The sequence below is a fragment of the Tursiops truncatus genome, chromosome 20 (assembly GCF_011762595.2).
Source record: "Tursiops truncatus isolate mTurTru1 chromosome 20, mTurTru1.mat.Y, whole genome shotgun sequence".
Lineage (NCBI taxonomy): Eukaryota > Metazoa > Chordata > Mammalia > Artiodactyla > Delphinidae > Tursiops > Tursiops truncatus.
In genome coordinates this window covers 12372685-12397532 of record NC_047053.1, presented here as the reverse complement: position 1 = coordinate 12397532, position 24848 = coordinate 12372685, and the positions used below count along the sequence as shown (strand labels likewise).

Sequence of the window (24848 nt, the reverse complement as noted above, 5' to 3'; positions counted from 1 at the left end):
GACACCCCGCGCCGCCAGCCCTCTGTTTAAAGGGCCAGTGTCTAAAGGGTCACATTCGCCGGTGCGGATGGGGCCACAGTGTGGAGGGTGGGACGCTGAGAGGGAAATTCTGCAGTTGTGCCCTGACCTACCCTTTCCTTTTCACCACCCTCCCTTTCAAACCAAGCCTCTCTCTCTCCTTCCTCTAAACTCTCGTCTTTGTCCACGCGTGTCTGATGCGGGTGGAGACTCCAACTGTGCCATCCAAGAGGCCGCCCTTTGCTCTGGGGCCAGGCTGAGGGCGGTTACGGCGAAGCGTCCACAGCCCAGACCAAGGGGGCGTGGCGCAAATCGGGAACAACAACGTGGAAGGCGGAAACTCGGCCCTCCCAGTGGCTGGGCGACTGAGGCCGCGGGCGGGGAGCGGGGGCGGGGCCACTCGGCCCGGCCACAACCGTACTCGCTGCGGGGGCCGGGACCCCGGCTGGCGCTCGTTACGGCCTCTTCTTGTGCTAGAGTTTGGGGGCGCCTGGGGATACAATTAGAAAGTCCTTTTTGAGGTCAGCTTGCCCAAATTCTCTCATTTTTCAGATAAGGAAACTGAGGCCCAGAGACGAGAAGGGACATGTCTAAGGTCACTCAGTATTCCAGTTCCTCCTTGCCCCGCAGGAGCAGCATTTATTCCTTACCCCACGGATGACTGTTCTGAAGGCAGTTCTGGGTCAAACAGAAAAAAGTGGAGGACTACCAAACTGCTCGCATGGGAAGGGGGGGGTCTGACCACTTAACATATTGTGATGGGGGAGGGGGGACACTAAAAATCTTCACCTGAAACCCTGCTGTACTGCACAGGAGGCCACACAAACCCCACCTGTACAGTTGGTAGTGACAGGCATAGGCAAGCTGAAGGCATATTTGGGGCTCCCTGGAGCATGTCCAGCTCTGCTGTCCCAATGCCCGCAAGCCTAAGACCCCTGGATCTTGGCCCCAGATTCCTTTCTTTGCTAATCAGTTCTAATTAGAGTGGGACAGTGCCAGTTGCGTTCAGGATCTTGTGGCCTGGGCTTCACCATCATACAAAGCCAGAAAGCAAACCTTTATGAGGTTGACTAAGTGGCAGATCAATCCATCCCATTCCATCCCCACTTTGCCGTTAGAGGGGTACAGTCCTATCTGGGGAACTAGAGGAGAGCTAGACACATATAAAAGGTGTACAAATGATGCTTGCTGGCTTTGTGCCTTTCCTTTGAGGTCATAATGCATGCCAGGGAAAGAAAATCTGCACAGATTCTGGAAATCAAGAACCTAGTGAACAGGAGGAAGGGGGTTGTTTGCCAGAACCAGTCTACAGGGGCCTCTGATCTTTGCACACTTAATGCCCCACCATCTGTAGCTGAGCAGAGAGGGGCCATTACACACAAATGACAGGGTGACACTGGCTTTATGATGAAGCTGGAAAGCAACAGGGGATCAGAGCAGTAACTAACAGCCAAGTTCTTATTTGCAGGATGAATGCTTTTCTCCTTGGAAGGCTAGATCTGTGCTAGTCCCAACATTGCTTCCTTTAAGGTGTCTGATACCTGCTCTGTGTGTGTATATGTGTGTGTGTATACACACACACACACACACAGTCTTATATATGTAAGTGACTTGAGATAATGTTGCTGACCAAGTTCTCATTTTGTTAGGGGTCAGCACTGTACCATTCTGCCCAGTGGCCCAGGATGCTCAGAGAGCGACCTCCAGCTGTGCCCTTCTGCCTTCCTCAAGTGGTCATGGCACTCGCACAGCCCCGAAGTCTCTTCTAGAGGCTGAAGTCCAATTTTTCTGACTCGTCAGGGACCAGCTCTGTCACAGCACAAAGGCACCCCTCTGAAAAGTAGTGCTCTGAAGACAGCTTTTCCTTCAGGGGTGGGGAAGCAGGAGATAAAAGTGGGGTGAACACAGAATTCAAATGCCAACCTCTCCCTTGTCCCCAATAACCCATCTGCTCCAGAGCTTAGTGGAGATGCTCGTTATTTAAAACAAACAGCCTTCCTGGCTTCACATGATCATCTGTTTATTTGGGTCATGTGGGGACAGCAGCCAGGGTATGTTAGGCAAAAAGCAAGGGTTTAGAAAGGAGGCTTTTCCTGGGCCTGTTGCTGCCAACAGGAGCCTGAAAATGACCAGAGTTTCTCATGAACCAAGGTTATTCTTGTTGGGGAAGGGACTGTGGGGATGGGAGACAGATACCTGTGGCAAGGGGGAGGATAAAGGAGAGGGGAGGATAAAGGAGAGGAGTGAATAGGAGGGCTGTTGCATTTTAGCCAGCTTCCGGTTGCAAGGGGGTGGAGCTCAGGTAGAAGCTGGCCATTTATTCAGTCAAGGGAAAGTCTTTTTGATGTTTCAGCAGAAAGATTAGCATGTTTGGGGAATAATCCAAAGCCCAGCCATTTCCAAAAAGTTGTTCCTAAAGTTTCTTTATGGCTTCTAGTGCTTAGTACCTTTGGGGCGGGAGGAAACCTGGCCCATCCATCATTGTGTAATTCTCATGGGAGGATTTTCTATTTCCACTCTTCCTCCTCAAGTCTTTTGTACCCCAAGGCCCAGTTCAACCCCCTGAATGTTTTGTTTTTGGTTTTTTTTGGCATCATGGCTTGTGAGATCTTAGTTCCCCGAACAGGGATCAAACCTCGGCCCACAGCAGTGAAAGTGCTGAGTCCTAACCACTGGACCACCAGGGAGTTCCCAACCCCCTCAATTGTTTAATATGCTGAGCTAGTGACATTCCCTAATGAGGCTGTCTCCGATCCCCCCACCATTCACCCCAACAAAACTCTACATATATACATAACCCTAAGAGCTATGCAGATCAATTCCCTGACCCTCCAAAACATAAAAACAATAAGATGAAGGAAAGAGTGTGAAGCCATAGTACAAGTATACCAGATCCCAAATGTCCTAACCCTGTAGGCCTGACTTCTCAAATTATGCAAGTTGTCTTGGAGAGCTTTTCACCTATTATAGTTAAAACAAGACCAAAGGGAGAAAGCTGAGAGATGAAGAGGGAAAGACAGAAGACTAGTACACCCAGGGACACAGTACAACAGTACACGACGTTCTTTTCACAAATATTTACTGTGTGCCTAACATGTGCCAGACACTGGGCTATCTTCATAGCCAAGGCCAGGGGAACTTTGGTAAGCCAGAGTGGGGTAAAAGATCACAGAGCTGAACTCAATTCCACAGCGATACCCGGAAAAGGTAAAGCTTTGCTCTCTCCCACCATGCTGGATGTAGCACAAGAGATCAGAGGACTATATAAAGATCTGTAAGGAAGGGTACTGATATACTCTTTTCACTGAAGTCTTCACCCACCTTCCTCTACTTCTGGTGAGTTGTCAAAGGACCTCTCCTGAACCTATGAAACTGATACAGTCAAGTCCAGCCTTCCCGTTCACCTACTTCCTCTTCATTGGCTCACACAATGTCAGAACTGGAAGAGTTTCAATCACCTAGACCCATCTCCCAAGAGGTGTTTTATCCAAGGTCACAAAGCTGCTTAGTGTTAGCTGGGATGAGAAGTGGCCTGGTTCTCTTTGGAGTGTGTGGGACAGCTCAGCCTGGGGAGGAGGGTCCAGGGTCCTTGAAAACCTCACAGAAATGGCTGATGATGGGGAGCTGGCTGAAGACAGAAATACTCATTGACTTTGCTTAGTGGTGCCCGATAAACAAGCTTAGCAGGTGACTGAGAAGGCAAGGAAAGAGAATCAAACTTAGGATCCAGGGACTCAGAGGACACTGTACTGCCTCAGGCCACTCTGAGGAATGAAGATCAGGCCCAGGTAGACAGCCATTCTTCACTGGCGCTTATGTCTGGCTTGAAAAGGTGACTGGGGGAAAGGGGCAGATTTTTATCCAGGCAACCGCCCTGGGTGTGGATACTGAGTAGTAAGGAAAGAAATGCAGTTCAGAAGCAAAAAGGGAGGAGACACACACTCTGAGCTTTTCTGAGAAACCAAGGCGGCTAGCAAGCAAGCAGTACAGCTAGAGAGATGGGGTCCATGGATGACTTGGGAAGGAGGAAGCTGATCAAAGGGGAAAGGCACAAGGGAAAGGATGAGGACTTCAGTTACTCCTTTGAAGACAAACAAGAGGTGGCTTTATGAGAGTAAGTTAATTCAGGTCATGGGAGTGAGACTGGGCAAAGTTATTAGTAGAGGGAGGCGGAGTCTTGCAATCAGAGTCAAGAGCCAGCTGGATCAGTGGGGGTGGTGGATGTCAAAGACAGGGAAGGCCCCTCCCAGGGCAGAGGGGCTGGAATGCAATCAGTGCCCCACACAAAGGACTCTGGTCCTCGGTCACAGCCAATCCAAGCTCACATGTAAAAGCAAGCCTGCAGATCAAGTCTTTAAAACTCAAGATATCAGCTACCTGCGCTAGTGACTGATGCTCTCTCAGAAGAGTACGTAGGGCCTGGACCAGTGGCCTCTTACTGGCTGGACTGCCTCCATCCAGGGCTCAGCTCCATGCCCACAACCAGATTTCTTACCAAGGGACCGGGGCCCATTGGGAGAGTCTATACTGGGCAGTGCTGGGGACACTCTAGGACTCTCGAGGAGCCACATTCCAGCCAGTGCCTCTCCTCCCACTTCCAGGCTGGGGGCTGGGATAGTACATACCCCTGTTCCCGAGCCCCCAGCCCCCAGCCCACTTGAGTCCCTGTTCCCATCACAGACACCTCACACAGCAGTGCTAGAGTTCACCAGTCATCTCTCTGAAGAGTTTACTCTGTGATAAGTCTGAACCATTCACTAAACACAATTAAGTCCTTATAACTTACAACACACACCAACATAAATGCAAGTGTTAAATGTAAAAAATAATGTCAAAAAGAGCCATAATAAAATACAGGCAAACATTTTTCCGCTCCAAGGGTGGTGAAAGAGGTTTCTACCCATAAAGGCAAACAAAGAAAATATAAAGGAACAGTTTTGGCATATGTGATTATATAAGTCCTCTAAAAGCTCCTTGACTGTAAAAACAAAATAATTATCACCCACCATAAACAAGAACAAAAGGTAAATGACAAAATGGAGGGAAATATTGGCAAGATGTGCCCTTGCAATTTCAATAACAAAAAGAATACTTGGATAGAAAAGTGAACGTAGAACATAATTTAAAATTCATAAAACAATAAATATATGAAGTAACATAATATATATATGAAAATGTTTGGCCTTGCAATACCATGATAAAATTAAAACAGTGAAAATATTCTTTATCAGTTGATAAAGGACTTTTTAAAACTGGCCTTCTAGTGCTATCAAATGTGTGGTAAAAACAGACACTTGTGGAAATGTAAAGTAGCACAACTTTTTCAGTGAACAAATTGGCAATATATATGGAAAGCCTTTAAAAGAGCATTATCCCTTCTGCTTCAGTAATCCTTACATAAATTTATCCTAAAGCAATAAGAAAACACATAAACACTTCTGTACAAACATATTCACTAAGCATTATTTACAGAAGTGAAAACCAGAAAACCTGAATTTCCAACAAGGAACAACGGTTTCGTGAAGTGATGCTCACAATACGGCACGTGAAGAAAACCGGGTTGCTAATAAACGAAAATGTTAACAGTGGTTGTTTTTGGGCAGTGCAATTACCGGTAATTTTTATTTTCATAAGTTTTCCCACACATGGATTAATTTTATAATCAGAAAAAGGTTATCACAATATATTGCTAAATGAAAACGTTTATAAAATAGTAACACAGAACGTGACTCCACATTTGCTGTTTAAAAATATATATGCCTATAAAAATACTAAGATAACAAAATGTAAAATAACTCCATTTGAGTAGTGGAATTATAAACTTTTATTATTTTCTAAAGTTCTTACAATGAAAACATTACTTTCGTAAAATGAAATTATGTTAAAGGGGAAAAGTTCTCCCGTGCTTCCTCAGGAAGGGCCTCATACCTAGTTTTTCTTTCTGTTTCTTCACCCCCTCCCCCTAACGCATCTAAACCTGCTCTTTGTGCTGCTTAGCCCTGAAACCCCCCAGAGACAGTTCAGGCTTCCCTCACAGTCCAGGTGAGAGGTGTGGAACAGCACTAAGGCACTGGCACCAGGGCTGGAGAGGCTGGGCTGGATTCCGGGGCTCTTTCGAAGGTGGTGAGGAGAGGGAGACGCGGAGATTTCTAACGTGGACGGCTGGGTGCGTGGTGGCCGAGAACACAGGAGAGAAGCAGGGGCAGACAAGCTGAGTTTGCACAGCCACAGACCCGGGGAAGGTGTCCACTGGGTGGCTAGCTACGTGGGTGTTGGAAGTTGAGGAAAGGCCTAGACTTGGGCGTGATGAATGTAGGAGTGAGCAGGACTGAAGTCACGGAGTGGACACGGTCAGCCACAAGTGAGAGAAAAAAGCGAGGCCCATGGATAGAATCTTTGGGATTCTCCCTTTAAGAGGTGAGGAGAACTCTTAAAATGGGAGGGTAGGCAGCAACCAGACTTCAGTAGCTGAAATAAAGAGTGAGGAAAGTGGAGGCAGCAAACATGTAGACACTTCTACCACTTGGTGGTAGAAGAGGCCACAAACTGGTGGTCTACCAGGTCTCTATAAAATACTGAATTCGCTGTTAGGGTTTACATATTTCTCCTAAATCTGGATTTCTGGATTTCCTCAAGAAAGAAGAGGAAGACCCAACAACACTGGGCAGCCATTTCTGCATGGCAATAACAACCGGAATCGAAAAAAAGCTACTTCATAGCAGGAGTACTCCATTAGTGGGAGCTCCAGCCCTTCTCGCCTGGCCCCTGGTGTAGAAGATGAGGAAATACTTCCCTTTGTGAATGAAAGTCCTCGTTAGTGCTCATCTAGACTTCGCTGAAATAGAGGCCAGCGTTTGACCCATAAGCCCCACATTTGGCCCCCGAAGGCAGATCCTGGGACAAACATACCTGAATTAGGGATCCTGACCAGACTGCGAATGCCCATTTCCCAGCAAGAGACACCGTATCAAAAGCCTCTGGAGGGCTTCCCTGGTGGCACAGTGGTTAAGAATCCGCCTGCCAATGCAGGGGACACGGGTTCGAGCCCTGGTCTGGGAAGATCCCACATGCTGCAGAGCAACTAAGCCCGTGCACCACAACTACTGAGCCTGCGCTCTAGAGCCTCTGAGCCACAACTACTGAAGCCCGCATACCTAGAGCCTGTGCTCCGCAACAAGAGAAGCCACCACAAGGAGAAGCCTGCGCACCTCAACGAAGAGTAGCCCCCGCTCTCCACAACTAGAGAAAGACCGCGAGCAGCAACGAAGACCCAACTCAGCCAAAAATATATAAATAAAATAAATTTTTTAAAAAAGCAAAAGAGAACAAAACCCAAGAGCGCCTGGAATTACAAACGTAGGGGAGCAAGCCCGCTCTCACCCACTGCCCCAGGCTCAGCGGCGCTCCCTGGGCAGCCTTCTTTTGGGCAGAAGCAGCACAGGCTTCCCTGCATGGCTGCCAGGGCCCGCCCCCAGCTGGGGACTTCCCGGCTCTGCTCCCAGACGCTCAGCCACACTCCCTGAATGGGCCCACCCGATGGCAGGCAGCCTTTCTTTCTCTCCAGATTTACACAGTCCATTCCTCTACCTGGGGAAGAAGACTTGCTATTTTTATAACAATTGTTACCTTCTCCAGCAAGATCAGAAAATACGTCAGTTTTGCATTCTGTAAGTGAAATATTTGATGCTGCCTAAAAAAAAAAAAAAAAACTTTCTTCTGTTATTATACAATTACATATTGTCAAAAGAGTCGTTACCTAATTATCGGTTATTTTACGTTGATTCTGATGCAACATGTGCTTGCATTAGACATTTTATTTTGTGGTTTTGCTATCTACTTAATTATCTGTACTACTGCCAAATACAAAATTCTATAAAGATTTGGTAGCATAAGTTAAGGACTAATTATAAGCAATTTCACTTATTACATCTTGTTCACTGATCATAGGCTGGAAAATTACCTTCAAATGCTACATTGTGAAGGTGGGTAAGAGATGCTTTTCTATTCCCTGTGTCATATAATTGAAGTCTCCTTCCCTAGAGATGGGTCAAATAAGCCCAGAAGTCTATTTCCACCCTCAGTGTAGCACTTGTTATGAATCTTGAGATTTGGTATGAAATCTCAGTCTCTTATCTCTGGACCTGAGTTCAAGTCCCACCTCTGTGACTTAGCTCTGTGAACAACCTTAGGGCAAGTCACTTAAGTTCTCTGAGCTGCCACTTCTTTAACTGATCACACAGGGACTCCATACTTCTTTGAAAGGTTACTAAGTCAGACAATTTACATAGAGGACGGACAATAAGTACTGGTTCCCTGTTCATCCTCCCAGTACACAGGAGCTTGGATTTTGCTCTCAGTCAGAGAGTAGCAGTCTACACCCGCAATTATACACTTGAGGTCTCAGCCTTTTCACCTGAGTCTCCTGGTAGAAGATTTTCTGACCAGAGATTGAAAACTCAAAGGAGACTAAAAAGAGGTGAGCAAGTTGAGACGCCTACTCTTTGTTCATGGACTCTCCCAGGTGCTTTAGTATTTCTCTCACTTAACTGCTGCTACAACTCTGGGAAGCAAGAATTCTTCAACGTTTGTATGAGGAATCCAAGCTTTAATGAGAATGACTGACCCTGTAAGTAGAACTGGAACGCAGACCCAGGTCTGATGAACTGTGAAGGCTGTGCTCTTCTCTGTTTTCCGCTCCCCTGCACTTTCTGGTCCACTCCGTCTTATCTCCGTTCCCTGGCTCCTAATAAGCACCTGTGGTCCCTCACTTCCCTGAAGAGAGCCGGAGCCCCCCATGTCTCTGCTGGGGCTGAGAGAGGCAGAGAGGATGCACCTCAAAGGGCATGCAGAGCTGCAAGGCCTTCAGTCACAACACAGTCCCCTGGGGTAAAAGCAAAGCCTCCGAAAGGCAGCATTAGCTGTTCCAACCAGCAATTGAAAAACATAAACCGCTGTTTTAGTCATTTGGGTGAGTCACAGCAGAGGATCTGAATGTCTTTACAGAGCAGAGCAGGAACTCTCTGGTATGTGTGTGAGGCCCTGCTGCTCGTGGGTGAGCCTCACGCAGGGCTTTCTAATACTGTACTGGCACGAGCACCAAGAGGTTTGTACTTGGGAGCATTAGGAAGTTCAAGACCATCAATGCCCTGCTCCAAGAGGCAGAGGCCAATCCATTCTCACCAGTAAAGCCTCTTCTGGGTTTTCCTGGGGTTAGTGCCCATTCAGCAAACTGATTCTCCTGAGCATTAACTTCTCCAAAAAAGTTGTGGTCACATCCCTTTCCCAGGGCACCTCCTGGCTGGCTGTAAAACTGCTGCACCTTTGAGACCTTCCTTCTCTCAGAGGGTTCCTTAGTTTCCCAAACTGGACCTTCTTCCTCCTCATGTACAGGTCTCTTGCATGGCCACCTAGGACATCTGTTCCTCCTCGGCCATAAAAATAAGGGCAGATGGAGTTTCCCCTTGAGCCCACACAGACCCAGGGTTAGTGACAGACATGTTCCACACAGAAACACCTCTTGTGGAAAAGAAGGCCCAGCTAACCTGTATAATATACCTAACACAGAACCAACTGTGACAATGTTTTATGTAAATAACACAGCACATGCATGCTCTCCAGCAGCCAGATAAACCAAAACAAGAATTAAAAGACAAAAGAAGATTGAAAGCAGCTTCTTTCTTAAGGCTCTCTATATTACTCTTCCTGCAACATAAAGCTTTTGAAAAGTTACTATTTAAAATCACTAAACATCCCCCTCTGGTACCCCCATTAACTAGAGACCAATAAAAAGTTGATCCAAGGGACTGACCCAACCTGGATATATTTTAGAGTAGCAGGACAAGTCAACTGGTACCATAAAGAAACATTAAAAGGTTGAAAGCTTATGCCCAGACTGCAGGGTGGTGGGGTTTTCTTTATTTCTACTTTTATCTCTCTAATTTTTTTATGTTAAAATATACTTGCTTCCATAAAAATGTTTATCTGAGTAGCAACTGGATATTTCAAGACAATACCAAGGACACTATTTTATCCACTCCACAGTGAAGTTGATAAAAGGGCCAAATACGCCCCCATGTGGCTACAGAGGAAAATGCCTCGGTTTAAGTAAGAAGGAGGGGCTTACAGGAGGCCTCGAATTTTCTACAGGCCTTTGCATCTTTTTCACACCCTGCAGTTTTATTACTTGTCAGAGCTTAGAAGTTGCTGTGCTCACATGGTAAGCTTTGATTTCTATCAAGAGAAGAGAGGTTTCATGTTTTTAAAAATATATACTAAAGTTTTAAGTAATCCACATGCACCCTTAAGGTCAGCTGAAACTCTAACACAGAGACACTAACCCTACTAGGACAAGCAGCGATGCTCTGGCGTGTGAATGCCTGGGCAACGATGTGGGGTGAAGGGACCAAACTGCTGGAAGCAAAGCAGATTCCAAAGAACAAAAGCAGCTTATTCCCCTCCTTGGAAAACAAGTTCAGCTTCTGTTCCCACTTTGGTTATCAAGAGATCAGAAGCCAATGCAAGGGACCAGAATAGAATTTAAGATAATACCACAAAGATCGTATTCCACACCAATCCATCAACATGAACTTGACCTCTAGACACTTCGGCAAGTATCACTCAACATTATGATACCTGGGTCAATAACCTATTTCTTCTAAAAAAATTCCTCTTCCCCATATCAGAGGTGTAGGCTACCACATATCACACGCGTTGTAAGTATATGCGTAAGTGAAAGAATTTTTAGATGTTTTTTCAAAAGTTTCAATGTTCTCTCATTAAATAGAAATAGCTATTCAGAGAAGGAAACGAAGACACACAAATGCAAAAATGGCACTCACAGCTCTGGCACTGGAAGCTTCTGTTGTCACATACTTTTTAAATTCTAAGAGCATTACCTTAACACCTACAAAACGTCCTCCATGACACCAGGCCTTAAACCTGGGGCACCAAACACATATAGACACAAGACACATCTCCTGGGCCTGCAGGTCCACAGAGGATTCTTTGGAGACCTCTAAGTATCAGACTTAAACAAAGGCTAATACTGCACCTGAAGCACAGTTTGAACAGGCGAGGAGCATAAATAATGCACTCCTGTGACAACATGGAAAAATACAAGACATCAGATGAGAAAAGAGCATAATATAAAACTGCAGCATGAACACAACCAAAGTTGAACCCACATACTCACACACCCCATCTACAGAAAGAGATTAGAGACTAGAAGGAAACACTGAGATACCAATAGTGGCTGTGCTTCAGAAGGTTGAGACTAGGGGTGATTTTGAAGCTGTTTTCTCCTTTCATCTTTCCAGATCTTTAATAATGAGCATACACTACTCTTTTATAGTGAAACAAACAAGCAAATACTTAATGATCACTTATCGAGTGAATGGTTGTCATCTAACTCACTTATCCTAAAATTTTATGAAGATATAAACTAGGTTTGGGTCCAGCATATGATTCCAATGTGTCCTAAGAGGTAAGCAGAGCAGGATGGTGTGGGTCAGTACAGGAGATGAGCACAGGAATCTAGGGCCCTGCAATGAATCTTGGCTCTGTGGGACCCTGGGTGTTGGTTTCCTTATCCTGTCAAAGAAGAGGCTGGACTAGCATAGTGGTTCCTAATCCTCAGTGAGTTACTAACTGCTCTCTCTAAGTCAGGGACCCTTCTCTCCAGAAGAAAACCCCAAATATGTCCAGAGCTTTCGGAAATAATCCAGGTGGCTATGGGTTCTCCAGAGGTTCACGGACCAGGTTAAGAACACTGGTTGGTTAATATGTTCTCTTCTGCAGCTCTGTCTCCACGGCCACAGGGAGGTATAATATGGTCCTATTTCCATTTCCTGTATCTTTGCTGAGGGACTGGTCTAGCTGCTGCTAAAGTATGCCAAGGTCACCAGTTTTCTGCCCCAACCAATGTCACCTTTTAAAAGTGTGGCTTAACTACGCAGTCTTCTTCGCAGATAGCAAGGAGCTCTGGCACCATACTCAGAAATTTCAGGCTAAATAGAACCCTAGGCTGCTGGTGTAAAATCAAGCCATGAAAAGTCAAGCACAGCAGAGGATAACTGAGACACCAAGAGAATAAAAGAGAGACTCCTTTTCCAGAGACGTTCCTGCCAAGCCCTGACACTACAATTAGAAACATGTTTTAAGAACATGGTTACCTCGGCCTTAGAATTCTCCAATGGTAACAGGTAAACAAAGAAGGGATTACAAGGGAACCCCAAAAAACCGTCTTTGATCAGCGACAACTTATCTGCCAATAGATGAGACTTTCTTAAGCAACTTACTACACATAACTATCTTACTCCATTTTTATTTCTATCATCAATCACCTATCCATTCAAAGCCAAGAAAATATTTTCCCCAACCCCAGGATTCAAACAGGATTGACAGTTTTCAATTCTGAATACTCTTATATTAGCTCCACTTCAAATGTCGAAACAAATTAAAAAATATCACACACCAGTAAAACTGCTACAAAATAGTACTTTAAACAGGTTGGAGGTAGGGGTATGGCTTCATTCTGCTGTATCTCAGTCACATCTGGCAGTTTTGATTCCCTAATTCTGTTTCTGAAATAACCAACATCAAAACAGACAAGAGTCAGGAATATGCCGATGTTTCCGACGTTTCCAGGCGCTTCCTGATTGGCCCTTCTTCCCGGCATTACTGAGCTTTCTCTCCCTGACTCTCCCGCCACCTACCATTAGGCCAGTTCCCTTCTCAGGACTGACACAGGGGTCATCAACTATATGTACCCAAAGTCTTCAGTCTTGAAGGTGACTTTAGAAGAAGGTACAGGGCTATCTGGTATACCACCTCCACCAGGGGGTTGAGAAAGTCACCCCTTCTCAGGAAGCAACCAGGGGTGACAGAGTGTGATGCTCTGTAAGTTCTGACCAGGATCAGACTGCAAAAATAATCCTTTTGGCCTCAGAAAACCAGTCTAAAGCTAAGGTGATCAGCTTAAGTCAGGTTTAAATCCCTTGTGAGTTTACTGATGGCTTTTTGTTGATGCAAATAATCACAATTCTTCCTCTGAACTACCATACTACAGGGCCCTGTTAACTTAAAAAAAAAGGGAGGGGGATGTTTAAAATGGATTAATTTGTTTCAGATAATTCCAGCAGGCCAATGGTGGGATTCAGCTTGCCACCCCACAGGCCACACTCCAAAGCAAGCTGCTTTACTGTGCAAGGAGTTTGGAGTTAACTAGCAACAAGCCTGAAAATTTGGTTACGTATATAAGTACAAAGCTGGTTCATCAAATCCCTGTTCTGGCCCTCAACCCAATGCATTTCAACTAAGGCATCATCTACCTCCTTCTTAACGTTTATCAAACACTTGAATAGGTAACATCCAGCCACTCTTTGGAGATGGTTCCCTTTTTCAGATACTGGGTTGCTGAATTGCTCAGAAGCCTCTTGGTCCTGGGCTCCATTACTGGAGCCTTTACAACTTTCCCAAACCTCCATCTCTCCCTTTTCCTCACTCCTTTCATCCTCCATGGGTTCTGGGTTTTCCTCCTGGGAAAGCGAGTCCTGGTTTGGGCCATGGCCCTCCACAGTAGCAGACTCGCCTTCCTGTAGAGCAGGCCCACACAGAGCACTCTCCTGGGGACCCTGAGCCAAGTCTTGGTTCTTGCCAGACTCTTTAGCGGGGGACCTTTTCTCTTCCAAGGCTTGGATGACGTTCTTGGGAGCTCGGGGAACTTCTCTCAGTTGTCTCACTCGGTCCCTTTTCTTCCTCCTTAAGTGAATCCAGGAGTTTTCTATGGCTGTTAGGAAAAGGCTAATTTCCTCCTTTCCACAGGGAACTCGTTTATGCTGGACCTGTTCGGAGGAAAAACAGAATTTTATAGGAAATCACTTTTCCCCTCTGAAAACTCCTTAGAACTTTCTTTTTTAAAAAAGAAAAGAGGTCTTCCCTGGTGGCACAGTGGTTAAGAATCTGCCTGCCAATGCGGGGGACACGGGTTCGAGCCCTGGTCCAGGAAGGTCCCACATGCCGTGGAGCAACTAAGCCCGTGCGCCACAACTGCTGAGCCTGTGCTCTAGAGCCCAATGAGCCACAACTACTGAGCCTGCGTGCCACAACTACTGAAGTCCGCACACCTAGAGCCCATGCTCCGCAACAAGAGAAGCCACTGTAATGAGAAGTCCGCACACCGCAGCAAAGAGTAGCCCCTGCTTCCCGCAACTAGAAAGAGCCCCGCGCACAGCAATGAAGACCGAACGCAGCCAAAGATAAATAAACTTTTTAAAAAATTAAAAAACAGAAGAAAAAATAAAAGGAAAAAGAGAGATTATTATAAGTACTTCTTCAATGTGCTTATTAACCAGGTACCTTCAGATCGGTGAGAATTTTTTCAATCCATGTTGTCACAACTACTATGCCTTCCACTGTCTCAGAGCCCAAAGACGATGCTTTGAGGGATAATTCTTTCATCACAGATTCCAATACTACAAACGTAATGGGTTTCCTTGGCTTCTCTAATTTTCTTCGCTTACTTGGTGGTGACTGAAAGAAAAAGAAGGCATGGGAGAAGAGGGAAGGTTATCCAAATAACTAAATCTCATGCCTTATAATGAGTTCAGCTTGGGAAATATCCATGACCTCTGCTACCAATCACAGAGCACTAAAAACACAAAGGCGTTTGCATCTTTATTTTTAATACTCAAAACAACCCTGCAAAATGGGTTTATCATCTCCCCATTTTACAGAAGGGAAAAACTAAGATACAGAGAGCCTATGTAATCAGCTCCAGGTCGCAGAGTTAGTATTTGTCAAGTTAGGATTTGAACCCCAAAGCCAGGTCTTTTCTGCCATACCATGCTGCCTGTGTTCTGGCTATCAGTACGTAACTCCTCCACTTACTAAAGGTCCTTAATCTACCTGTTGTGCCCAAAACAGGCCTGTGCAAGTATAATTTCATGGCACCTCAAGGACCCCAAGGGCATTGTGTTATTTTCTATAAAGAAATGCATGGCTTAAAATCACCACCTTGTAGCCTGAGTTTATACTTGCCAAGGCTTGAAAGAAAGCAGCTGGTGAGCCACAGTTTGTGAGATCACATGCTAGGAATGACCAGGGCCATCAGAATTACATCGGCGGAAAAGGACGCTGAATCTTGGTTAACATTAGGGCCAAGCCAGTGGCTAGCTAAGCACTGCCTCTCAGCTGGGGAGAGGGGACACCAGTACCGAAAAGAACAACGGATTTGAAAGCTGGTTCCACATAACTCAAGGTTGTCGTCTTTCTTTAAATTTCAAGCTTGTAAAGTGATTTACACTCTAACCACTAGAGGGACTCAAGTTCCATTTTAAAAACCAAGTGACACTGCTGTATTTAAAGTTTATTTCTTTAAAGTAAAAACTTGCTAAATTTTTTTAAATGACTCAGCTAAGACCAGATATATTATGGATACTTTAAGAGACAGACTTGTAGACAACTTTTATCAAAACTTAAAAAAAATTAAGCTAATTCTAAGGTTAAATGGGTCAAAATGAGCAGGATTATAAGAAGGCTCAAAAAAAGAAAACACCTAGTCAGCTTTGAAGATCTTCTCCTAAAGAAAGGCCTCTGATAATTGTGCTGCTAACTCCAATTCTGCCTGGAAACAGTGACAGAGCACGTCCATATACACACATAGTCAGGTCCAGTTACTGGGTGAGGCCTTATAGGAACTAACCAGCTACTCCCTACCCCACACATACACAACAAAATATCCAGTTTATTCTATGCTAGAAAACTTTTAGATGGTATTTCTTAGAAACAATCTACATTTTCTCTTTATACCAGATATTAACCAATAAAGAATGGAAATTAAAGAACAATAGAAAACAAGCTTAGAAGAAAAGGACCAAAAACAAAGGGTGTGTGTATGAGTCAGAAACCTGCCCTTGAGAAATGAATGGTGGACTCTAAGCCCTGAGTCTGAACTTGCTCAGTTAATGTTTCAGACAAGATGAGACAAATTCATGTTGACATTAAGATAGTAGTATTGTTATTACTCAATCACCCAGCATAAGAAACATAATTTCTACAATTACGGACAGCCTAACACTTTGCACTAAGGAGCTTAAGATATGATTATTAAGCTGGGGGTGAAAAAAGATGGTGGTGTTGTAGGAGGAGGATGGGGGAGAAGAATCAGATTCCCTTTCCACTTCCTGACATCCAAAGGCTGTTAACATGGAAAGGTCACCGTCACAGGGCCATCCCTGACAGCACACCAAAGGTCATCTACAAATATGGCTAAAAGGATAACGCCCCATCTCTCTTCTGATAGAGGTGGTAATCATTTGTGCTCACAAATTCCAACCAGCAAAGTGAAGATATTGCTGTGTTTCTCATTTCCTGCACTATTCTTCTCCAAAAGTAAGAATGGACTCATCATCATTTCTAGAACTAAAGGAGAAAAATGCATCCTCACCAAACTTAACAAGAGCTCTATCAAGGATCCACTTTACAAGTTCCAAGGGAGTCAGAAACAACAAAGCAGTTTATTGCCTTCTTACACCAGTACTAAAATGAAACCTCCTCTATCTCATATATTGCTCCTTTACCTTGCATCCTGGCTCCAGTGTTCCATATACAATGGTCAATCAACAAATCTGGTATTTCCGAAGATTTTTAGTGAATTGCTTTAATACACACACATATTCTCAGGATTGTTTTAGTTTTACTCTACTATAGAAACTAGGTAGGCACTCAAAGAGACAGATAATTTATACTTTAGAAATTCTCAAAGTTTTTAAATGATTAGAGATTAACTTAAGCCTGGCTTACAGCAATCATTCCTCTCCCTTTCTCGTTCGTACTGTAAATTCTTAGTAGGCAGGGCCAGAGTAAAATACAGGAGCAGGTCTTAAAGAAATTAATAGTTAAATTCAACCCCACAGGTTCAACAGTAGGTAACTGTATATATACCCTGTTACAACACCAGTAAATAGAAGCTATCTGTTTTTCCCCAACTGAGATGATCTTAATTTGCTAATATGCTTTTAAATCTCAAACCACAAATATTTTCAATGAAGAGTTCTACACTCAAACTGTCATAATATAGTTTAGAAGACAAAGTAACATAAATAATTCAACATTTTAAAGCATAAATTTAAAAATCAATAATTTACAATGGTTAATTCAGTTTAGTGCAAAGAATCAGAAGGTGAATTTACAACTGGTTTTGGATTAGAAGATGAACTACTGTATTACCCAGCTGAAATTACAATGTGAAAGAAGTTTGGTGGGGAGCTGTAAATCCCGCAGGGGATACAGGTTTTGTATTGCTTGAACTGCAAGGATTCAATGAATAAAAATCAACAGGGGGAGGAGCGTCAAGTGTTACAATACTGAAACCATAAATTGGACAAAAACAGTTCTTAAATTTTTAAAATATGCTTTACCTAGCAGAGCTGTCTTTAAATTTCTTAACTCATCACTCTTATATTAATTTCTAGATCTCAGTGGTACAATTAGTCAGGAGACTTTCAAATTAGGTGTAACCTGACGCAATCCCGTGTAGCATCTGCTATGCTGCTGAAGCTCTGCTGTTAACTACAGCTAAGGCAGAAACTCCCAGTGAAGCCACAGGCTGCATGAAAGCTTTAAGAGCTCCCTCGTATCTGCAGGAAAAGGGAGTCATTCACTAAGATCTGCTGAGCATGAAGCCACAGCCTCCTCGTTTAGACAAAGCAGCTTCTAGAATGGTCTGGAGGGGAAAGGAGTGCTCTTGGCTACTGCACTGGGGTCCTCCCTGCTCTACCATACTCTGAATGGCTACTGCCCCAGGTCCTCCAGGAACAAGCAGAATGTCTGTAAGCTGTTATTCAGCACAGGCTGTCATTTATGGAGAAACAAAGCCAAGCAGCCAACACTGACACCTGGCTGGAATACACACAGGAGGTGCGCTGGGAAGGACAGTCAGACCATCTTGCCTTATTCAAATGTGTATCAGCTCTGCTGCCATGAAGTGGACAAAATATTTTGTTGTCTAAAAGTGCGGCTTCCTTATTAACAGCCCAGTGGCATTTCTGTTGTTACCTAATCTGCCAGGTTACTGTTTCTAAAATGTCCCTGTAATCATTCCTAGATATATTCAAAAACAATAAAAAGTAAAAAATCAAGGGGAAGAAAAGTTTATGTAGAATGCTACCTATCTAAGAAGGGGTGGCTATAACTACATGTGTATTTCTTTATATTAAAACAACCAAACAAAAAACAATGGAAGGATAAATTATAAAATCGTTTAAATAGTAATCCAAGGAGAAGAGGGATTGATTGGGGTGAAAGAGACAAGAGAAAGAAGCTAGACTTCTAACTATATCCTTTTCAATATTTGATTTTGAAACCATGGGTAAATATCTTTTACAATTACAAAACAAAATTAAATAGTACAAAAAGAGGCAATCCCTAAAAATATAAAGTAGAATGAAACAAATGAACGTAACTGTGTACGGACTGGTGGCATAAACCCACAAAAAGGAAACATTCCAAATGACTTTAAAATCCATCATGAGACAGTCCCCAAGGACAAAAGAATGAAAAAAAAAAAAGCTATTTTCACAAATCATTTGGTGATGTTAACTTTGAGACTGCCGTGGCATATCATAGGCCAAAACAAATGAGTAATTAATTATGGTCAAGGACTGAGATTTTTGGCATGGAATTTTTGAACAGGAGATATAGACAATTGGTGAAGTTAAGTAGAAACTAAATAGAAAGTCGGAACTAGGATGTATTTTATCTTTAAAAACAAAATCGAAAAATAGTTGCTGCCAGCTCTGGGGAAGAAAAAAAACGTATTTTTGGGGGGAGCAACCTGTCATACTAGACAGCAAGGGAGCTACTACCCAAGACTCTAGTATGATAAGACGACTCAGCATCCAACTTGAATAAACACTCCATGGGCAAAGATGGGACATAATCTGTGCATCAATAAAGATAATAAGTGTAACAGACTGAAAAATACTGAAAGTGTAAATCCATGAGTTCATAATAGTCTAAAAACAAAACCTAAACCACCCTCTTTGGTCACTTCTGGGAGATGCTAGGGAACCACTAACTCATTATTCTTAAAACTGAAAAGTAAAGCAAAATAATCAAGCATTTATCCTGCCTTTACCAGATGAACTGTACCTCAACGTAACCAAATAGTTGATATGGGGAAGTTTCTCTTTATAAGTACTTTAGCAATAAAGAAGGAATAATAGAATCGGAATATCAACATTCTGCAACTCTAAATGAATTAATGGATCCAGGCAATGATCATCAATGACTGCTCACATTGTAAGAAGACAAAAGCAAACATTATGTGCCTCCTGATGGAAGTTCTGAAGCATACCACACACCACCTAGAAAACAGTCTCTCCCCCACCCCCCATCAAAACTGTACAATATCTGATCATGCCTCTGGCTCTAACTGCCAATTTATAGGAAAGACAGGGTCTGAGGAACATATTAACACCACGGAGATGCACTCAGAAAAATCCAGATATAAAAAACTCTATAGGACAAATATCCCATTTTCTTTAACAAATTACAAGGGAGTGGGTGACAGAAGGGGGAAAGAGGGGGTGGACAACCATACTAAAAGCAATTCAAAGGATATATCTATCAACTGCAACACATAAAACTTAGTAAGACTCTAGTTTGACAAACTTTAAAACATCTGAGACAGTAAGAAAAATTTGATCAACTATACAGCCAACATGAAGGAATTATAAATTATTGTGGTTATGTTTTTTTTTAAAGAATCTTTACCTTTTACAGATAAATATGAAAATGGTTATGGATAATATACTGTCTGAGATTTGCTTCAGAATCGTCAGGGCAGGGGGAAGGAGTATATGGAATACAGATGAAACAAGAATAGCCATGAGCTGTCAACAGTCAACGTAGGTGATTGATAGGTAAACACTAGGTGTCTTCCTAGACTGTCAATCGACTCAATATTAAAATTATTTAACTTCAAAAACTAAAAACAAAGATATATATTATGGAATACAATACAAAATTCAAATGCATATTAAAGAGAAAAGAAGAGACTTCAAGAGTACAGAGTGCTTCCTGGGAAATTCTTTATTGTCACCTTGATGCCCAGGGATTTGTCAGAAAACATTTCCTCCTATAGCTGATACTTCAGTGGAAAAGTCTGAGAATCACTGTACCACATCATTTATTCCTTCATTTTCATTTATTTAATAATTATTATTTGAGGACCAGACACTATACTAGGTTGATGCCATGTAGAAGACACAATATGGACAAAGAGTGAACACAGGAGCAGGATCCCAATATCAATTTAGGAAGAGTGAGGGCAAACTTCACAGGTGGCAGTATCTGAACTAACTTGATAGATGAGAGTCTGATGGTCAGAGAGGAATCTCCTGGAGAGGGATCAGAGAGCAGAAGCTCAACATTACTGGGGCATCAAATATGGAGGTGGGTGAGAAGGAATGGTGGGGAATGACAATACAATATATTTTACTGAGCATTTACTATATACCAGGCACTGTGTTAATTATATTTAATCCTCAAAACCCTATGTGGTAGGTACTATTATTACCCCCATCTTATAGATGAGGAAACTGAAACTTAGAAAAGTAACCTGCTCAACATAAAGCTAGACAGGGCCCAGCACACAAAAGGCTTTTTCTATACACTATGCAATAGTTTTGGTGTTATCCACCATGCCACAGTTAAACAGAATACCAATACAAACTACTAGGTCACAAGGAAGTTCATGCAGAATACAAATGACTGAAAGAGATAAGTCCAGAGAGATTTCTATGGGCTGCATGGTTAAGAAGGCTTTATGCAGAAGCTGGAATTGAGCTGGGCTGCAGTGGAGGGAAGTTCACAGAAAGGATCAGAGAAAGGGCTGTGAGCAAAGGCTGTACAAAGTCAGTTATGACTCTGGCATCGTGAAAAGACTGTGGAACTTCTAATATCGTAGAAGACAGTACAGTCAGGAAAACAGGGAGCAATTAGGATGGAAGCGAAAGTCAAAGACAGATTTGGGAGGCCCAAGGAGCCACTGAGGAGCTATACATTCTTTGAATGGTGAGTTTAGGATGAATCCAAGTGACTGTTACATGGAAGGCTGTTGGGATGGCCTATAAGCAAGGTGATGAAGGGTTGCCTAAGTAGGTTAATACATGGCTAGGCTGGAATAAAAGGCAGTCCTCTGGCAGTACAGTGAGTAGGAGCTTAGGCTGTGAAATCAGACTAATCTGGGCTCCAACCTGACTTTTTAGAGCCTCCAATTTCCTCATCTAGGAAGTGGGGATAATACCACGTATTCGACTTGTCAGGTTTAAATAAAATGACATAATGCGTGTGAAGCATTCACATCACAATTTGAAGCACTATATCCACTGCTTTAAATCTACTATACCTATTAACGTCCTGCTTGCAATGCTGCTCCTTAGTAGAAGTCCTACATCATTCCTTTTAACATTCAACAAATACTTACCAAGCACCAACTATGAGTCAGACACTGACAATTCCTCCTCCGTGAAGTCCTCTCACACTAGCCCAGCCTGAACCATTTCCTTTTCTGAACTCCCTAATTCCACACCATTCTGGTCCCTAGCATTCATTTCATTACTTACTCATATATAAAATTTTGTATCAATACTTCACATGTTCTTCTCTCCCATAAAACTGATCATCATAAGGTACAGAAAATGGTATCTTATTTCTTCGGTATTATCACAATGAACATCACACTTAATAAGAAAAGTAATTAAGAGGAGGAGCCTTAGCTTTGGTTTTGTTCAAGAGCTCAGCTCCCTAACCATCACATCTGTTTTACAGCATAATATACAGTCTGGTAGAGTACTGGTTTTCTAACCATGTCTTAAAAGCATAATCCTTTCAATAAATAAAATTAATACATAATACTGACAAAAGCAGATCAGCTCTGGTTAAAATGAGAGACAGACCTGAAGTACGAGCCTTACATCTGCCCCCAACTGTCATCCCCTGGGCACCAACACGGAATCCCTCCTCTACCTAGAATTAGTTTGAGAACCTGTGGAATAGTAAGTGGAGCACTATCAGAGGACCCCCACTCTGACACTAACAAGGTTACATAATTAATTTGACCCCTTCCCTCCATTTGTTCTCCAAAAAGTCCTCTAGTTATTACTCCCTAGACAGGAAAGACCCAGGCTCAAAGGAAATGTCTTGAACCCAGGGAGGTCATTTTTTAAAACCAGAGTTCCTGGGCAATGCTCAGACCAAGAGTGCACAATTTACTATGGCTACATTATTTTCTCTTTTTCTTTTAACAAGTGTCAAACTTCTGAAAGCAAAGCAAAGCAAACCTAAAATAATGCCTTGAGCAATTAGAGGAGAAGCTCGGACAAAGAGGCATTATAAGTGGCTTGTTAAAATTCTGTAAAGAACCGTCCTTACAATATGTTTCCTTATATTTGTCATCAGTCAAAAATGAATGTACAAAGTTCTATCAACACTAGGACTCGTCTTTTTGCTGTTAAAATAAATCCAGACAAGAGCAATGGGCTTAGTGTGGGCACCTGAATCAGAAGTGAATTGGAATTTTTCAGCATTCAGCACCAACAGAAACGAGTCAGTAGGCCCGAGATAAGTGAAAACAGAAGTTGCCATAGTAACTTGCACATTTACCCTAAAAAGGCGGGAGTGGGGGTGGGATGCGGAAGTAGGTCAATACTTCTGCTTAACTAGCTCTAGTCCTTGGCTTCCTCTCCTCACCTAAAGCAGCATATCCTCCTCCCTCCCCACCACCGGCAGGAGCAAGGGGAGGAAATGAGGTGACCATTTCAGAAAGCAAGGAGTGGCTCTCGAGAGGTCCAGGTAGAGGGAAGGTGAACCAAGAGGACAGTCCACTAAAAACGTCCCGAGTGCCTTGGGACTACCCCTGGGAAAGCAGATGCTGATCAAGGGCACCAGTGCTAAGAAACTGTTGCTGGGTTACCACAAATCAGAAATTGCCATTTCCCCTGCAGCAGTTTAAGTGTACCTAATGGAACACTTGGGAGTGCATTATTAACAACTTTGGGTTGGGGGTAGTGGTGGGGAGGGATGAGTACTCTGGCATGGGAGAAACCTGAAGCCCTTAGCAAGGGGCATCCTTTGATGGCTGAAACTATGAACAGGGCTCAAGGACGGCCTAAAAGACAGGGAGGGAGGGAGCAAATAAAGTAAGCTGATTTTGCTACACAGAAACATAGTACTCTTTGATACTCTGATCTGAAATAGCTACTAATCCAAGAGGGCAAGGGTGACGCTGGTCCCTGAGATGGCCTGAAGAGTGCCAGAGCTCATTATCAGCTCTTCTGCCTGTGGTACCAACAAGTGCAGAAAGCAGGTTAAACAGGAAGCATTTGGAAACAGGTGCAGTTCCATTTTCCTGCAGCTGTTAGTGTCTGCACAGGGATAAGCTAGGACATTACTAATGATTTTAACCATTTGGTGGGAAAGCCCTAGTGTTCTAGAAGACAACAGAAAGGATAATCCCTCAGGGAGGTCAAAAAAGCAGAACCAAAAAAAAAAAAAAAAAGCAGAATCATCTTTTTTAACCAGTGAGAATTTCAAACACAAACCTCTAGATACCCTACTGCATGGCACAGAGGCAAGTCTAGGCTTCCATCAGGCAGGCCAATCAGACTTGACTGGGAAACTTATTTCAATCCAGCAGCACACCTAGCTGCAGAGCACAGGAAGGAAAGGCTGTTTCAAATCTGAGCTCATGTATTCAGAAACATCTGCAAATCATCCCCTTGTACTTCTGCACATGTCTCTACTCCTCTGCCCTATGGGAGAAGGAAAGAGCCTCATAGACACAGCAACATTTAAGAGAGGCTCTGGAGACCAAGCGTGGCCAAGACCTTGGGAGAGGAGCACCCAGAACAAGCCTGTGGTGTGGACAGGGGATTAGAGGCGGCAAGGACCAGGTACTAGGCCTCCGTAAACACTGTGGGAAGAAGCAGCCCACGCTGAGCAACGTGTGCATGAACATTAAGGCGGACAGCTCCAGGCAACAGTAAGTCAATCATTCTTCCAAGGGAAATGTGAGAACAAACAGATGCTATTCTATTACCACCTCTTAGCACGGCCCAGAAAAATTGTTCGGTCTAACTAGTTCAGAACCGTTTTTCTTTTGCATATAGCAACACAGAGGGCAAAGAGAATTTTGTGGAACAAATCATATTTTAAAACGTTCTATTACGGAAGAATGTTCAAGCTCAAGCACATGCAAAGTAGACAAAATAGGGTAATGAACTATCACCCAGCTTCAAAACTCATTAGTATTCCAGGGCTAACCTTAAAGCCGAGACAGAACCCTTCATTGGAATGATCTCTAAGTTTTACACACCAAAAGCCTGCAACCCCACATGGTAATTTCTACATCCACCAGGAACCCCAGGGGATAGCTACTCTAGGAAAACAGCAGTGTTAATAGAAAATAAACAGACTTCAATTTCAGTGCTTGAGGAATATCTAACAAAATAATCATACCCACAAAGTTTTTGTACCTGAATTTTTTAATTCCTAAAAGATGCATTTCCAACTCATTTATGTCTGCTGAGTAAGAATCAATGAGGTGCACAAACTCACAGAGAAAGGTTCCACAGTCACCACAGTCAGGTTTCCAGGACTATGCCTGGTTTACAACCACTTTCCATTCTTTTTTTTTTTTCCTCCAGCTTCATTGAGGTACAAATGGCATATATCATTGTGTAAGTTTAAGGTGTACAACTGTGATGATTTGTTGCACAAATATTGTGAAATGACTACCAAATAAGGTTAGTTAACACCTCAATCACCTC

The 24848-nt window shown here is 43.3% G+C and overlaps 1 protein-coding gene across 9 annotated transcripts in view; it reads right to left on the bottom strand.

The window, feature by feature from the left end:
* Nucleotides 1-5818: 5818 nt before the first annotated feature.
* The window catches only part of METTL16 (methyltransferase 16, RNA N6-adenosine), a 62547-nt gene continuing 43517 nt past the window's right edge, over nucleotides 5819-24848 (bottom strand). For 6 of the 9 annotated variants that reach the window (XM_019926899.3, XM_073797413.1, XM_073797414.1 and 3 more), the window contains 2 exons: nucleotides 14374-14547; nucleotides 5819-13859 (listed from right to left, as the gene is read on the bottom strand). In XM_019926899.3, the coding sequence (XP_019782458.1) occupies nucleotides 13236-13859; nucleotides 14374-14547 (798 nt within the window). In that variant the 3' untranslated portion in view covers nucleotides 5819-13235. The other 3 variants (XM_019926905.3, XM_033846609.2, XM_019926906.3) reach the window with 2 other exon arrangements.